Source organism: Tachysurus vachellii, chromosome 1 (assembly GCF_030014155.1).
Source record: "Tachysurus vachellii isolate PV-2020 chromosome 1, HZAU_Pvac_v1, whole genome shotgun sequence".
NCBI lineage: Eukaryota > Metazoa > Chordata > Actinopteri > Siluriformes > Bagridae > Tachysurus > Tachysurus vachellii.
In genome coordinates, this window is record NC_083460.1 from 26,105,209 (window position 1) to 26,123,908 (window position 18,700).

General features: G+C 40.4%; 1 protein-coding gene across 2 annotated transcripts in view; it reads right to left on the reverse strand.

Annotated features, from left to right (window-relative positions):
• Positions 1–415: 415 nt before the first annotated feature.
• Positions 416–18,700, reverse strand: part of ncanb (neurocan b) — a 93,053-nt gene continuing 74,768 nt past the window's right edge. For both annotated transcript variants that reach the window (XM_060880076.1, XM_060880068.1), the window contains exons 11-15: positions 14,247–14,405; positions 9,203–9,285; positions 8,553–8,697; positions 4,356–4,538; positions 416–4,156 (exon numbers count right to left, since the gene is read on the reverse strand). In XM_060880076.1, coding sequence (XP_060736059.1) covers positions 4,038–4,156; positions 4,356–4,538; positions 8,553–8,697; positions 9,203–9,285; positions 14,247–14,405 — 689 coding nt within the window. In that variant the 3' untranslated portion in view covers positions 416–4,037. The remainder of the gene's footprint in view (positions 4,157–4,355; positions 4,539–8,552; positions 8,698–9,202; positions 9,286–14,246; positions 14,406–18,700) is intronic.

Below are 18,700 nucleotides of genomic sequence, written 5' to 3' on the forward strand. Positions count from 1 at the left end.
CAAATCAACAAACATATTTAGAGGATTAAATAAGCTTATATGGCTACAGATCGTCCATCTATATCAAAGCTTCTATGTAGGTTCTGTTTCAGAGAGAGTTCCAAATAGAACCTATTAAAGATGCTATGCAAGAACATTTGAAAAACCGAAGAAGGGTTATTTTTTTCTAAGACTGTTGTATTCTGGTGTTCTCCATGTGGTGCTGCGCTGTTATGAAAGTGTTAAGAAACTAAGAAATCTAAAGGTTTTTACCTGGAACAATTTCCGATGATACGGAGAAAGACAACACACTGGTTTACAACACACTGTTTACAAACTTCAAGGGCTTTCCAGGACAGATGAGCAAAGGACACATTGGGGTTTAGAATTTTCCAAGAAGCAGGTAAATAATTGAAACCAAAACAACACGTAAGAGCTGTACTGATCCAGCCAAATGATTTTAATCGATCATTTGTCAGATAAAGAATGTGATACAACGACAGGACTAGAATTCATCAGAACACCTAAATACTGATCAATACACACAGAGCACATTCACACAGCCTGACTCAACGTCAGTAGCTAGAACAGAGAAATAACACTACTGAAAAAGGAAACCTGTTTCAAGAGGTTAAATGTTTCTCTCTGCTAAGTTACTTTAAAATTGTCCCCAGTTTATTCATTAAGTTTACACTGGGTGGTAGGTCAGGCTGTATGACTGTGATCCAGAACTCTAAGTAATAAACACATCCAGATTTCATTAGAAAAAACAGAAATGACCGAAAATGAAAAGTACAAAGATACAGTTTATGTACAACACAGAGGTGAGGAAAGGTGCAGCAGAGCTTTATACATCATCAGAACGGTGGCTGGTGTTTCAACTAAACTCATGCTTGAGCCAAACCTTCTCTTTTCAGAAAAAAGCTTCTAAAAACTAATTTACTAAATTGTTCTACATGTGGATTAAGACAAAACTTTGCATGGGTTAAAAAACCAATCAGAGCACCTCACTGAAAAATTTGCATGATTCCAAAGAGAACATAAGCTAATGTAAAGAGTCATTTGAGACTAAAGCTGATACTGACGAAATGAACCAAGTCTTGAAGTCAAATATGTACAATAACTAAAAGCAAAATTTAAATCTGTGCTTTGATTAACAACCTTTACACTCATCTGCGTGAGATGGGGATTAGTCAACTAGCAGTGCTGAGTCTGTGCTTGCACAGTCTCTCTGACAGTCTGAGAGATCTGTCGCAAAGCACACAATGCATATGCCAATTATAATACTGCTAAAGAGTTTGCCTATGATTCTTCTGCTTAGTATTGGGCAAATTCCAAAAATAAACATGACAAACATTTGGAATTAACTGTGCCATTTAGGTTTCACTCCTCTTCCTCATCATGTAACATCCCCCTTTATAAAATCATAGATCCAAAAACCCCAAACATAATATAATGAGAAGGAGATAAGCTCCATACACTGCTCATTCCAAGTGGCATAGTAGGCAGATGATAGATGTGCAACTCTAACGTGGAGTCTAGACCGAATAAAGGACACCCCAATTCCCCTAGCTCGCTCCTGCCCTCCTTTTAAACACCTACAATATAAATACAAAAAGGTACATGTCTTACAGTGTGCACTTTTGGACATTTTGATAGCAAATATTAAACTAAGACCTTTGAAAAAGCTGCTGTCTGTTTATGCATGGTTTAATATCATATTTCATGGGAAACAAATGTTCCTTAAATGGGGCCATGATCCAGAAACCTAACTAGTTTGTGATGCTGCCCCAGAACCATCTGGGATTTCGATGGCTCCGTAGTAATTAGTCAGAAGTGTTGCCCCAGGAAGCCTCAGCTAAATCTTAGAGCTTTGAAAAACACTCTCCAACAAACAGCTATGAGCATCCTCCATTTAGAGACTCATTTTCATAATTATGAGTCACACTTCAGCCTGCTGTTAATCATCTGACTCGCCTTTATGGTTCTATAAAGAGTTTAAAGCTATTTATATGACACAATGTGAAGGAAATGTAAATTGACAAATTTCTATAGAACCAGAATCTTAAAAATTCTGTATGTGGTATAATTCATTCTACGTAATGGCTTTGAGAATGTCAGGTTTAGAATCGTCAAATGCAAGGCTGATATTTCCCCAAAACATATCATGAACTAACATCTAAAAGTCACTGGAATGAGCCACTGTTTAAATGTCCATTACGCCATCATTTAAAAACAGATAATGAAAAGATAAGCACTAATTAAGCATGCCTGAGAATGAAAAAGCATGCTTTTTTCATCACCCTGCACACATCCTTTTCACAGACAAGCTGAATAAAGGCAGCCATGTAGACTTGAGCAAAGAGAACGCAAAGTAGAAAGTCTAATCTCTAGAGGAATTGAGTTAGGACAGAGGGGGAGAGATAAGCACAAACAGTGCTGGCATACGGGGACAACGTATGAAAGCATGGCCTTTTTCTTTTGTGGTAAGCATGAGAGAAAGACAGAGAGCCGGTGCAGATCTTATTCCAGTCAGCTGCTGCAGCCACGTTTAAAAAACAGGACACGCACCTGGTCCTTAAAAAAGAGCTGAAAAGTTTTCCAAACCACAATGAGCCTCTAGTACGCTTCGATTAGAAACACAAATGTTGAGTCTCTTGTGGCGAGTCTTTTTCCTTACATGCCTCTCTAGACAGCGTTTACTAAATGACCTTAAGTGTAGCTCAGAGTCGAATGATTCCCCTATACAACTGAACAATTAAACCAGAAGCCACTTTGGCATGCATTTGTATCTGGCATGAGATCGTCTGTGTTTACTGCTTTGTAGCGATCTCTTTAATTCAGTCCTGAACTATCTAATTCAAACTGAGGAGCTAATTACAGGTACAGAGGATTACTTAAAGAATGACACAAGTCGGTGGTTAAAATCGGGTACAGTTAAAAGTGTATGTGTTCCAGCAACCTTTCTTTCACTTTTATAACTTTCATGCTTTCATACAACTAGTCAAATAACAATTCTCTAACAATCAGTGGGGAAATCATTTGGCCTTAACTCAACCATAAATTATGAATTATCAATTCACCAAATAGTATAATTGCTATATTGGAAGTGTCTCACCTCAGAACTCAAAATCATCAGGAAATTGATTAGTGTTGTGTGATAAATTCAATAAATTGTTAAGGCAATAAAGGAATGACAGGTTAAAGGCATTGTACTATCACACGATAAATGACCTGTTGCATGAATAATTCTGGTCTGTATACTAAAAGGATCAGAATGTTGGAGCATCACATTAAAACACTCTCTCTACCAGTTAATATGATCTTAACATTTAAATGCTTTTGGTAAATTAGACACTGTCTATTCTTGGTTTATTGAATGTGTCAAATGTGCAGTTTGATTACTTATATCATGCTAATTTTGGCTAGTACCTATTTAGGAATTATTCAGTACATGTTAAAAAATGTAAATGTTGAATTGTGCAGCTACTGTAATATGACTGCCTTCTGGCCCAACTATCCTTTTATTTATTTAGTTGATCTTTGAATTAGAAAGTTGAAAAAAGATTCCTCTGTGTTGGTAAAAGATTTTAAACACTAAGTCAAAACAATGCTAAGCAATCTTTCCTAATCAAATGAACATAGATCCTCTTAATGAAATCACTACAACCTAATCAGAATTTTTGTTAAGTTGAGATACCTGCTTATGTCAGAGTACTGTACAGAAACCAAAAAGAGTTTTCCACCCCTAGGAGTATGAATGAACTCCCAGTGAGTAGGCATAGTGTAGTTATAGTAAAATAATTGACAGATTATGAGAGTGTAGCTGTCAAAAAAAAATTGAGACAAAAGAATACGATAACAAAAAAAAAAAGCAAACCCAAAAAAACAAAAAACAAACATTGTAGTCATTATAGTCTATGTGGGGTCTAACACTGACCCTCTGATCACAGGTTTGAGCGATAAAGGCTGATGAAGAAAACAGAATGTTTTAGACAGTGCAGGAACTACAGTAGGAGAACCTCACTGGGACATATAGGCATGGGTTTTGTTTTTGCTTAGAAATGGCCATGACCCTCTTGTCTACCCCGATGCCCGCCTGAGCCGTGTTTCTTGTGCTTTCTGCGCTCGTGATGAGACTTGTGATGATGGCGCCTGTAGCGATGGGATCTCCGAGCTGTAGAGAGAGATGGAAAGGGAAAGCAAATTAGCACAGAGTCGCCCAGAAGAACCTGTCTGAACTGCTGGAGCACTTATATTGTAAACTTAAAAAAGTCATATTACTGTATGTTCATGTTTTATGTACATATAAAGACATTTAACATATAAGATATACAGTAAGTTAAGCAAATGTGTAGTTACACATAGTCACTTACATTTTGTGCAGAGGATTTTGGGATGGTCCCATTTACCACTGGCACGGCACTTGGTGGTGGGAATATGGCGCTGGAGAAACCCATCTGCACACTGATAACGCACAACTGAATGGATATCATAGTGTGAACGCTTGCGGCCAATCAGGAAAGCATTGTCCAATAGGGGTGGTGGGCCACACAACACTGCAGTGACAGAAAAAAACAACAATGGTATCTAAAATGTGTGTTATTCTCTCTATTCTATCTATATGGCAATAATAAGAAATATGAAAATTAAGTTTTGAACAAAACTGTCTATATTTTCTGTCTACAACTTACACACATTGACATCTAATTTGAGACAACATACATATATTTTACCAAAATGTATTTGTTTAAGTTGCTTTTAAGCACTGCCTTGGCTATCTGCCTACCTTATTTTGGGTAAGACAGCAGTGTAACACACACAGTGGTGCTTGCAGTCAGTCTGTTAAACGTCTCAAACCTTCCCAGCTATAGGTGATTTCCTCGCATATGATTTTGTTCAAGTTATTGGACTGTTATGTACCATGGTGAATTTAGTGGATTTAATGGAGTGGAATGGATGGTGCTGATTATGCTGATACGTGACTGCACACTTTCCATCATCAACTTATAATTCCTTGATAAACTTCTTATAATCAGTACATGTCTTGCATATCAAATTAAATGCAAATGAAATCACCGAATAGCAGTGCTCTTAGATAGTCTGTGTGTTTGTGGAGATGGAATGGAATATTTAATAGCAAATTTTTTCTATTTTAACTTTTTGTGGTAACCAAAATTTTTAAAAAAATGTTTTAAATTTTGTAGTTTAAATTCCATATAGGGGAAAATGACAAAGGTTTTTTACCAGGTTATCATTATCTTTAATGTGTAGTGTTTATGAACACTACGTGTTTGTAGAAATTGTTAAATACTGCAGAATTTCATTGTAGTAGTCAGAAAATAAAAATAAATAAAGAGAGAAAAAAAGAAATAAACATATAACAATAATAAGAATGAAAAAAGAATAAAAATAAATAAATTAATATATAGAATTAAAGTTTAAAATGAATTGAAAAATATTAATTTAAAATTTAAAATGCTATATATATATATATATATATATATAATATATATATATATATATATATATATATATATATATATATATATATATATCCCTATCCTAATGAGCAAGCAGGAGGCAATGGCGGCAAGGAAAAACTCCCTGAGATGATAAGAGGAAGAAACCAGACTCAGAAGGGAACCGATCCTCATTTGAGTGACACTCTACAGTAAATAATGTAAATGTAAATAATGTCCTTTCTACAACAGTTTATAATAGTGCAACCGAGAGTTCCTGAGGAACTAATGGGTCATCGTAAACTCTGAGTTCAGCGCAGACCTGATTGCCGATAAAGACCAGACCATACAGCTGACTGACACAACAAAGGTATTCATAAGGAATGTGATTCAGGGGCCAGTGACATTATGAAACAAAAATGATGTGCCATATTTCCGGAACAATATTACCTCACCATATTTTCAAAAATTCAAGGACGTTGCAGTTGATTATAATTATTTTTTAAATTATTTTTATAATTTATAGTTATGAATTGTTTATGTTTATGAATGTACAGGATGCAGAAATCCTTTATTTGATACTGAATTTATTGAGAATCATTTTTGATACTGATGAACAACAAAATAAAAAAGGTTCACTTTGATTTCAGCTCTGTAAAATCTTGTAGTTCATTTCTCTTTCCTTAGATGGCAGTCTTGTTGCTTACACTCTGTGTCTCTGTTTACTGAGTCGGCAAAATTAAACTGACCCACGTCTGCCGTGGCGAGAAATGAAGCACCACAGGGAACTCATTTGCAGACAGAACACGTGTTCACTGGTAATTTCCTGACAAATATCCAAACATCTCCTCCAAACATCTTTACAACATTTCCAAGCAAAACACTGAAAATCTACTAAAATCTATGACCGTTAATGCTTTATGTCTATACCGTACAGTATGAACTATTATTGTTTCATGTCTCAGCTGTTTCTTTTGATATAATCTTCCCTTATCAAGCACAGCAACTCTAGATCAACACTAAATGAACACATAAGCTTATATGTTATCCGTCCAGATAATCAGATAGTATGAGATAAAAAACTGATCTGAGATGTTTCATGCCAGTGACTGTTGTCATGCATCATCCAGCAGCTCCTCTAGGTTCTCAAGATTCCACCGCCTGCATTTGTGAACACACTACAAGAGCTTTGTGCCTCTGTGGAGAAGCATGCAGCCAAATGCCATGTAGAAAAACCCTACTGCTGCAGAAAATACATAAGATTGAATCAATATCATTGAGAATGGGCGAGATCAAGTGTCGTTTTTCAGATTCTGCCATTTAGCAAAAACATTACTCTGTTTATCATCCTACCTGGGATGTTATTGCTGGACAAATAACACATTTACACAGAGCTTATTGTGCTAGGATGGTGAATGGTGTCATTCTCCAACTGCTGCTCCTGAATTAAGCTGTAATTTCACAGTTAAAATTAAAATTATAGCAGCAGCTCCAGGGAGATTTTTGGAAAATAATGCTGTAGGGTGCTTTTCAAATGCCTCCAGATCCAAGCAAAACACTTCAGGATATTTCCTGCTGCCTTTATAGTGCTGTCAAATCTTGGAAGGTGATTTAATATTATAGTCACATGTAGGACATTGCCTTACTGACTCAGGTTTTAGTACTGCCTAAGGGCAGACAGAGCTTCTTAACTGCAGCAAAAATCTTGTAGACTGGGTGTTCTGTAAGCTTTATAAGAACACACATTACAATGAACATCATCTGTCTTTTAAGAGAAACTATACTCCAAAAAGTGACATCCTAGCAATTGAAACTATATTGAATATAGCCAAATAAAATAAACCAATAAACAATTTTCCCCCACAAATTTCAAGCATGAAATACTTCATGAAATAGAATCTAGAACGGCCTTATTGATGTATAATTATTTGCTTCACTCACAGAAACACCGGAACAAACTCTTTCATTTAAGCATGAAATTTCTGTTTGAATACAATATACTCATTCTGGTTCATTTATTTCAGAATGGCACATAGCACCTTGACCCTGTGGTGCATGCTAATTTTTACAAATCCCACCACCTGATGCACAATGGCAAACCTGTCATATGATCTGCCTATTGGTATAACAGCAATAATAATAATAATAATAATAATAATAATAATAATAATAATAATAATAATAATAATAATAGCATAACTCAAATGTCATTGTGCATTAAGAGAACTCACAGCCAAAATGTTAGCTAGGACTTTCAGCCTTTTTGTCACAAAAACCTTTTGGTTACATGATGTTATTTATCCCAGGTATTCAGGTCCTGTTTTTTTTTCTATAGTCACACAGTAGAGCTAAAAAATGTTGTGTTGCATTTCAGCCTTGTTAATTTAACCTTTGTGCAAACATACATACTGTACCATGGGCCAGCGACCAGCACATAGGAGCTTTCACTTACCTGGTGGGCTAGCAAATGATTTATAATTTGTCCACTGCTGCATTATTCAGCCATCAGGAAAAAGGGAGCCAGGACTAGTGTAGCAATGCATGAGTGCCATTTGTAAAAAATGTTGTAAGCATCCAGAGTAACCATTCACAGTCCAGCCATGCAGCCAAATATGGCTATTCTGCAGGCTCTGTCTGCTTCATATGCAAATCTTCAGACAAAATGAGTATAATTGGCCCACAAAGGAGTGAACTGAAGTGCCTGTGATACTACAGGAGGACCACAAAAGACTTCATCCTATATTAACGTTTTTAAAAAAGCCCCTCCTGACAAAGCCTATGTCATTCCTTTGCTGATTCCCAGACTGACTTTTATCTGAAGAGGCACAGCTGAAGGTAAAATAAAAAGCACAGGCCACACTCTCCAAGAGGCAGATGAAAGATCAAAGGTGATCGAAGATATAATATATAGTAAGAAAAGACAGGAGTTTGAACTGATGTAAGGAAGTAGCATTAATATAAGTAGACAGCAATGCTGCAAGTATTGCAAAAGTACCTTGAAGGCTCATGGCAGTGTATTAATGTAAGTAAAACATAAATTCGGAAATAAAACACAACACACATATGAGCTACAGCACTTCTTTCCACTCTCTCTCCTTCTCTCTCACACACCTGTGCCTTTCTTGCAGATGTAGGGCAGCTTGTAGTTGCAGGGCACGTCATTCCATTTGCCATTCTCATGGGCGATCATCACCACACAGTCCTCTCCTCCCGCGAAGAAATTATCAGGCTGGTTCTCCCTCCAGTTCTCATATTGCTGCAGGAGGCACAGGGATATTTCAGACACAAACACAATCCCTTGACTTTGCTAGATGTTTAACACATCCTGCCACATACTGAGCATTTTTACAAATTCATGACCAGATACAGCAAATGGATTTAAGGTCTTGGACATAAGCAGGATTTATGGCATTACAAAGTTTGGACAGTGAAATATGTTCTGGCATAACTTGTCTCAAAACATGCACTAACTGAGAGCTGTGCTATTTAAAAAGCCTCTAAATTGCACAAGAACAGAAAAATCCCACCATAGGCAGTTTTTGATTAAACACTGCAGCTGTCTCATGTCTTGACCCAACCTCCTGCTTTCTTTTAAAAAGATTCTGCAGTGTAGCTGTCGTGCTTTTTTCAGTCAGCAGACTACTCATCAAAAAAGGCAGCTGAACAAAAAAAAAAAAAACCCTGACAAAGGAATATGTCAATCAAACAAATTAGATGGAAACATCTACTGGCAGACAAGTGAGCGCATAGTCTCGCCTCACCAGGTCCATGTTATCAGTCCAATGGAAATCTTCCTCCACTGTTCTGTCATTCAGACCAATCCAAGTGTTTTCATGGCTCATACCTGTAATAAAAGTTCAAAATATCAAAAACAAGATCAAACAAAACAACACACAAAGTTAACCAAAAACAGTTTCTCATTTGTTTTTAAATCTTTTTAAAACCCAGTTTCCTCCCAATTAAGTCCTAACCAATTCCCACCCTAGCTTAATCTCTGCTATTGATTGGCTCTGGGAGGTTGAGGGTTTTCTTCCTCTAACACATGTTCAAACAGCAGTGCAAAATAATCGAGAAGCTAAACACGCTTAAGGGGGCTATTATATGTGAGATTGGATAGTATCACTCTGATCAACAAGATAGCAAACAGGGCCAAATTATATCATCTTGGAGGTATCAGGATTCAATCTTGTAATCTCTGAATGAGAAGAAACTGCTGTGAACTCAAGAGCTGAAAACATACCATTTTATGCTGTACTCTATGATAACCCACAAACCCAAACCGCTTCACAAACAGTATCCAGCAATGACTTTTTATTCCCCTACAAAATGTTTGCACTTGCAGACATCATTCAAGACTTAAAGCATGCGTTTCTGCCTGCTCATAACACTGACACTGGCTGGCAATAATACACGAGTTTTACATGCTGATGTTACAATAAGCCAGGTGACCTAGTCTCCTTAAAGTGAATAAGGATACTGCAGAAGAAAGAATAGAATTTCAGTCACAGTGTGGGAGATGAACATCATTATAAGGACCATTCATCTTACTAATGGCTGAGCTTCTTTTATTGAAGGTGTAGATGCTTGTGTTTTCTAGATGATTAAACACATCTTTGGGCTCCCAAATGGTGCAACAGAAAAGCATTTGTCTAGTGCTGGAGAGTTAGCAGATCAAAAAGATGTGGCTGGCCTTACACATCTCAAAAGAAGCAAGTGATAGCCCACTCCTTCACTGGGAGGTAGCTTTATAAAAGCAAAAGTCTAAATTAGCAACAGATTTATGGTCAATCTGCTGAGAAGACAAGAAGTTTTCAAAACTGTTGATCAGAAAGTATCTCTACAGTGTCATAAAATGTCTAAACTTTTATAAACATATATATTGTTCATCCCACTACATTATTGACAGAACATTGTAAGAGTATTAATACACATTATACATATGAATATACATCAGTTTACACCGAAAGCATAGTCATGCACAAATATTTTACCCAGCAATTAAATGCCCAGCAGCTGAGACATGCTGCAAATTTGTTTAAATGTTTTTTTTATGAGCACATAAACTCCAGACATCCACCCAATTCTAGTAAAAAATAACAATACTCTTTAAAAACCAATTTATTTACAAAACCGTCAGCAGTATAAATGCTTTTAGGATACCAACACCATTTGCAATTCTGCATGATCACTTCCTTTTTCACTGTCTTCCATTGATGTTTTATATTTAGCCACTATCTAAAGATAATCTCTAATGCCTTATTAACTATACATTTGCCTGCATATATGGAATAATAAATGATGGACTTTTTTTGGCGTTGTGCTGAAGCTCTCATACAAGGGGCTTTAACTGGAGAATTTCCAGTGATAAAAACACAAACTCTGAATCTTCTGTTAGTTTTGGAAATACATATATATTGTTTAGATGCTCTTTCAGTTGCTGGCCTAGACTACAATTTAGCTTATAACTTGCCTTTTATTATTATTGTTATTATTATTTTGTGTATTTCATTGGCCAGGACTTCAGGTAAACTCTGTTGGATTCCATAAGAATTCCACTTTCCACTTTTGGATTCTACTTTCTACCTTAAGTGAATTAAGTTGCTAGCTATGAATATCACCCAAAAACAGCTAACTTGATTTTATGAATTGTAAAAGGTTTGCATTGACATGTTAGCATTTTTCTAAAACATGTATAAAGTTGTCCGGGGATTGGGTCGCCGAGGCTCCCGCCTTCGACTGCCACCCAATCCACATTGCACCAGCCCCTTACGGTTTCTCCTGCAGGTGGTGGGCCCACTGCAGGTGGTGGGCCCACTGGCTCTAGGGACATGGAATGTCACCTCGCTGGGGGGGAAGGAGCCTGAGCTGGTGCGGGAGGTCGAGAGATACCGACTAGATATAGTTGGGCTCACCTCCACGCACGGCTTGGGCTCTGGAACCCAACTCCTTGAGAGAGGCTGGGCTCTCTACTACTCTGGAGTTGCCCGCGGTGAGAGGCGGCGGGCTGGTGTGGGCTTGCTTATAGCCCCCCAGCTCAGCAGCCATGTGTTGGAGTTCACCCCGGTGAACGAGAGGGTCGTTTCCCTACGCCTTCGGGTCGGGGAGAGGTCTCTCACTGTTATTTGTGCTTACGGGCCAAATGGCAGTGTAGAGTACCCGACCTTCTTGGAGTCTCTGGGAGGGGTGCTGGAAAGTGCTCCGACCGGGGACTCCGTCATTCTACTGGGGGACTTCAACGCTCACGTGGGCAGCGACAGTGACACCTGGAGGGGCGTGATTGGGAGGAACGGCCCCCCCGACCTGAACCCGAGTGGTGTTCTGTTATTGGACTTCTGTGCTAGTCACAGTTTGTCCATAATGAACACCATGTTCAAGCATAAGGGTGTCCATCAGTACACATGGCATCAGGACACCCTAGGTCGGAGGTCGATGATCGACTTTGTGGTTGTTTCATCTGACCTCCGGCCGTATGTCTTGGACACTCGGGTAAAGAGAGGGGCGGAGCTGTCAACTGATCACCACCTGGTGGTGAGTTGGATCCGATGGCCGGGGAGGAAGTTGGACAGACTTGGCAGACCCAAACGTACTGTGAGGGTCCGCTGGGAACGTTTGGCAGAGTCTCCGGTCAGAGAGATCTTCAACTCCCACCTCCGGCAGAGCTTCAACCAGATCCCGAGGGAGGTTGGAGACGTTGAGTCTGAGTGGACCATGTTCTCCACCTCCATTGTCGACGCGGCCACGCGGAGCTGTGGCCGTAAGGTCTCTGGTGCCTGTCGTGGCGGCAATCCCCGAACCCGGTGGTGGACACCGGAAGTAAGGGATGCCGTCAAGCTGAAGAAGGAGTCCTATCGAGCCTGGTTGGCTTGGGGGACTCCGGAGGCAGCTGATAGGTACCGGAGGGCCAAGCGAGCTTCAGCCCAGGTGGTTGCAGAGGCAAAAACTCGGGTCTGGGAAGAGTTCGGTGAGGCCATGGAGAAGGACTATAGGTTGGCCTCGAAGAAATTCTGGCAAACCGTCCGGCGCCTCAGGAAGGGGAAGCAGTGCCCTGCTCACACTGTTTACAGTGAGAGTGGGAATCTGCTGACTTCGACTGGGGACATTCTCGGACGGTGGAAGGAGTACTTCGAGGATCTCCTCAACCCCACCGACATGTCTTCCACTGAGGAAGCAGAGGCAGAGGGCTCAGTTGAGGACTCATCGATCCCCCAAGCTGAGGTCACTGAGGTGGTTGAGAAGCTCCTCAGTGGCAAGGCACCGGGGGTGGATGAGATCCGCCCTGAGTACCTCAAGTCTCTGGATGTTGTGGGGCTGTCTTGGTTGACACGCCTCTGCAACATCGCGTGGCGGCTGGGGACAGTGCCTCTGGACTGGCAGACTGGGGTGGTGGTCCCTCTGTTTAAGAAGGGGGACCGGAGGGTGTGTTCCAACTACAGGGGGATCACACTCCTCAGCCTCCCCGGAAAAGTCTATGCCAGGGTACTGGAGAGGAGAATTCGGCCGATAGTCGAACCTCGGATTCAGGAGGAACAATGTGGGTTTCGTCCCGGTCGTGGAACACTGGACCATCTCTATACCCTCACCAGGTTGCTGGAGGGTTCATGGGAGTTTGCCCAACCAGTCCACATGTGCTTTGTGGATCTGGAGAAGGCATTCGACTGTGTCCCTCGTGGTGATCTGTGGGGGGTGCTCTGGGAGTATGGGGTCCGGGGCCCTTTGCTAAGGGCTGTTCGGTCACTATATGACCGGAGCAGGAGTTTGGTTCGCATTGCCGGCAGTAAGTCAGACTTGTTCCCGGTGCATGTTGGACTCCGGCAGGGCTGCCCTTTGTCACCGGTCCTGTTCATTATTTATATGGACAGGATTTCTAGGCGCAGTCAGGGGCCGGAGGGAGTCCGGTTTGGGGACCACGGGATTTCGTCTCTGCTTTTTGCAGATGATGTTGTCCTGTTGGCTTCTTCAAATCAGGACCTTCAGCGTGCACTGGGACGGTTTGCAGCCGAGTGTGAAGCGGCAGGGATGAGAATCAGCACCTCCAAGTCCGAGGCCATGGTTCTCAGCCGGAAAAGGGTGGCTTGTCCCCTTCGGGTTGGTGGAAAGCTCCTGCCTCAAGTGGAGGAGTTTAAGTATCTTGGGGTCTTGTTCACGAGTGAGGGAAGGATGGAGCGGGAGATCGACAGGCGGATCGGTGTATCTTCTGCAGTGATGCGGTCGATATACCGGTCTGTTGTGGTGAAGAAAGAGCTGAGCCGCAAGGCGAAGCTCTCTATTTACCAGTCGATCTACGTTCCTACCCTTACCTATGGTCATGAGCTTTGGGTCATGACCGAAAGGACAAGATCCCGGATACAGGCGGCCGAAATGAGTTTCCTCCGCAGGGTGGCTGGGCGCTCCCTTAGAGATAGGGTGAGGAGCTCGGTCACTCGGGAGGAGCTCAGAGTAGAGCCGCTGCTCCTCCACATCGAGAGGAGTCAGCTGAGGTGGCTCGGGCATCTGTTCCGGATGCCTCCTGGACGCCTCCCTGGGGAGGTGTTCCGGGCATGTCCAACCGGAAGGAGGCCCCGGGGAAGACCTAGGACACGCTGGAGGGACTATGTCTCTCGGCTGGCCTGGGAACGCCTCGGTATTCCCCCGGAGGAGCTGGAGGAAGTGTCTGGGGAGAGGGAAGTCTGGGTGTCCCTGCTCAGACTGCTGCCCCCGCGACCCGGCCCCGGATAAGCGGTAGAAGATGGATGGATGGATGTATAAAGTTCTAAGGATGTCATGCAAAAGCATTCCACAATTTCTTAAATGAACAGAGTGACTAACTGTTGATAAAATCCTGCTCTTCTCTGGTGTGAATGCTAGCCAGATGGCCATTGTGCTCTCTGCAATCTTTCTCAGCATCTTCCCAGTTGAGTCGGTGAGTAAAGTATCTGTAACAATGACCGTGGAACTTCCTCCAGTTATGATCACAACCCTCAGTGTCTGCAGGATGGGACACAGAGAGAGAGAGAGAGAGAGAAAGAGAGAGAGAGAGAGAGAGAGAGAGAGAGGGAGAGAGAGGGAGAAGAAGAAGGAAGAGTTTAGTTAGTGTCACTCAAAAGCCAAAGTTTCTCTTCATTCTTGTGCCATTAACTCGACTGTCAATCAACTACACTAAAAAGACATGTCTAACTGTTTCATTTCCTCTTTTTGCCATCTATGTTCTCTCTCTAATCCGTGTCTGTACACTTTATGAGTGCACAGATTAGCATTAGCACAAAAGACAGCAATCCAGAGAAATGTCTTCCACTGCTGTGCTCAATGGTTAATTAAGCCCTGTCACATCCTTGTCTGAGCGTCTGAGCAGACTCTCTCCAAACCTCTAGGGCTTTGAGCATCTGTGCAGAAGAGGAAGCATAATCTGCACAGTTTTGTGTGTATTCACACTTGAGAGCATATATGTGGATAAACACATACTGTGTGTCTGTGTAGGCTTTATATGCAAGCCTGCTTCAATAGACAGCTCATCATTTTAGGAAGCTCGGAGCACTGCACCACAGCTTTCTTCTAGCATATCTAAAGCGACACCTGCAAATTGGCCAGTGCAAATTGGGCCGTATGGGCTGTGATTAGCTTGCATGGCTGTAGATACCCGGGCTGAGAGGAAGGTGTTATGAGCCAGAGAACTGTAGAGTAAAAAGGTGAAAGAGACAGGTATTACAATGCGCCTTCATCAGATGATGTAATTTTCTCTGCAGTATTAGTTCTTGTTCTTATTCATAACATATCTGAATACTTCCAAAGAACATTTATACAGTGTGGACATGACAAGGAAGATAAGCTGCCCTTGTTTTACTTCACTAAAGTGTTCAGTAGTGTTCTGCTTGACTTCATTCTCTATTCTTTCTACCATAATGTACAAAAAAAAAAATTATTCTGCAGCGTTAGAATGGGGTCACATGGCATGCTTGCCTCACACTGTTGGGGTTTGTGGTTCAATAAGCCCTGCATTTATTTTGTTTACTTTACCAGTAAACCAGATATGACCAGATATAAAATATACATCATATTTCTGTAGCATGTTAGCTCTATCCCTAGGATGCACAATAGAAAACTGTTTTCATAATACACAGCATTTTGATTCACTTCCTGTAGCTGGGTTGATTGCTGTTCTAATTCACCTTTTTCTCCCTAAATATTATTAAAAACCTGTTAATAATTGTAGTGTAGTGACTAAGAGTCAAGACAGTACCAGTATGCCCTTGCTCATCAGGAGCCTAACAATAACAGAAGGTCTTGTCTCTTGCATTAGGATTTTGGTGGTTAGGAAAAGGTGGCATCACATGCATCCCTCTCTCTTCTCTAGTCCATCACAAACAGTTCACAGCACATCATTTGGTTTATTATTGTCCCGTGGGAGCATGTCCAAATCAGCTGGCTCCAATGGAGCCCAGTCCATTTTCTCTTGCAGCAGGTAGAATACAGATATAAACTACCATAGGCATACAGTGTGAGTCAGTGAGGGAGGGAGTGCAGAGTGCTCCACACTTTTCTCCCTAACTGCCAGGCTTTTCCCAAAGTTATATGGAATTTTACATAGGACTATTCAACATCTCAATTCTCTTTCACTATATATATATATATGTATATATATATATATATATATATATATATATATATATATACGTATATATATATATATATATATATACGTATATATATATATATACGTATATATATATATATATATATACGTATATATATATATATACGTATATATATATCTATATATATAATTAATATTTGCACTGAAAAAGAGCCCTCAAAACAGATCCGAGAATTCCCATGTTCATTTTTTGTCATTAATCAAAGTTTTGAAAACTCACCCAATTAAAAATCAGCACCCCTGCTGACTCGTTACTGTATTTTGTGATTAATATTCATCCACCCGAATGAGCAGTAGTTAAATATAAAATGGGGAAATGCTTCCAAGTGAGTGATTGGGTCATTTATCTCCATCACAAGGTGATATTTTAATGTTTAAGCGTTCAAGACCTGTGATGATAAAAGGCTTAGCAAGGGGGAGGAGGGGTGATTTTAAGGACTTGTCTGTTGATGGCACTCCGTGGAGATTGGTGGCTCACTGCCATCTGTAAGGGAGACAGTCAGCTTTGCTAGCGCTCTGAACATGTTTTTTGTTGCATGCCAAGATAAACAAAAACACATCATTAGCATATTTGTTAGGGATAAAAGGGAACAGGGAAGGCGCTCCAGTCTGTATGATGTACTAATGTCTGTGGATTCTCACATCTCTCTGTAAATAGATATGGTGAAGAAAACTTGTGCCAGGTACATTAAAAAAGTCTGGAGTGCCTGGGGCCATTCGATGTATACAGTAAGAGCAATGGAGGGACATCAGAGCTAGAAGAGAGAGAAAGAGAGTTGGACACATGGGAGAAGTGGCAGAGTTTATAAACAGCACTTGGAAGAGGCAGTGAAGAAGATATAATCTCATGATTTTGTTTAGCATTGGAGGTAGGGTTGCTGTTTAATTATTATGCTCAATTTAAAGGTCTTGGCAAGATGGATGCAAGTCAACCAATTTGTAGAAATGGTATACCTGCACTTCTGCTTTAGTAACTTGGTTACTGTAAAATCTATTAACATCTTGAAGAGTGAAATAAGTGGGAATGGCCAAGTTCACTCCCCAACTCCATAGAGATACTGTGGCGGGATGTTTAGAAAGCTGTGCATTAACAAATGCCCTCAAACATCTTTGAGATCAAAAGAAGCAATGTTGTAAAGAAGAGTGTCCCAGGATTTCCCCAAAACAATGTGAGAGACTGATAAACTCCATCAGAAAATGTTTACTTCTAATGTTACTGTTGCTAAAGGTGGTTCTACATGTTCATAATTATAGGGTGCACTTCTTTATTTCCCCACATGGTTTCTCGTAGGTGTGTATGTGATGCTACATAATAAATCATTCCAGTAGTTGGAATGCTCACACCACTGATGTTTTTGGTCTGAGAAGGTTGCAGTTCTTTTCCAGTGTCCCTCTGCTCCCAGCTGCTGCTCTGCCAAATACGCCTGGTCTTAAACACTCAGCAGTACTCACGCCCAAACCCACCAACAGAAAGCATCCATGTGTGATGAGCCTCTCCCTTGATTAAGTGCAAGATGTGCTCATCTTCCCTCAGTGCACTTGGCACAGATTATACTTTAGCATATGGGCAAGAAGCAAGTCTCTAGTGCAACATTACGACTATGCAAAAGTAATTAGTTCTAGTTCTATTTATGGTGTGAAAAGTTTTAAAACTGATTTGCACTTGTATAAGAAAATGTTCAGGGACAAGGTAATGCTTATAAATGATAAAACAATCATCACCTGCCAAATTCTACTAAATTCACTATGGGGGTTTGTGCTGCTTAATCATCAGTTTATTGACAGACACATTGACAAATAATTATTTAGTTTTAAAATGAAATGAGAAACACTGTGTAAACACGGGCAGTGAATGTGTTCAAGCACCAGCTGTGAGGTTTCTGAGAACAAGCTTATTGATGTGTTTTTAACTCTTACATAGGCTGCCGGATGTGAGAGAGATGGAGCAGTGAGCAGTGAGATGCTAGGTACGGTTGTCTTTTCATTTGCTTGAATGCACCAATAAGTTGTAGCTCTGAAAATGGCCACTTAAAAATTTAAGAGACTAATAAACTGAATAGTAATTCTGAGCCTTACTTCTGCATCCATTCCAGAAGAGTTGCCATACATATTCATAAAAAAACCCAAAAAACACCACATTAATAAACCAATAAAAAAAAGAAATGAACAAAAGTATAAAATAATTGATCTTCTGGTATATTATAAAGCATTGCATTTAACATTTTTTTCTTTTGATAAGGTGTTAACCAAGTGATAATTCCAGCATTTTATCTTCTCCTCCTTCTACAATCACTTAGTCTACTTTCCCAGGATACAGGACCTGAATGTAGCCAATCATGTCACTGATTTTTTTTTTTATAGTGAAACTATCATTCAAGGGTTTCTGCTTGTAAATGAAAAAAAGGAAAATCTGTGGCTTGTCAGTTGATTTGTCTTGTGATGAACTGATTGTTCCGTGGCACAAAGAGGCTCCCATAGTCCACCTTTCTCTACCTGGGAATTCCTCAATGTGATCTGTGTTATTACAATTAAGAAATTTTCATTAGTGTAAATGATGTCTAAGGACTCAAGTGGCTGAAATTAATTTGCTGGTGCCAGAATTTTTGATACAGAACCCCAGTGGAGCTGTCTA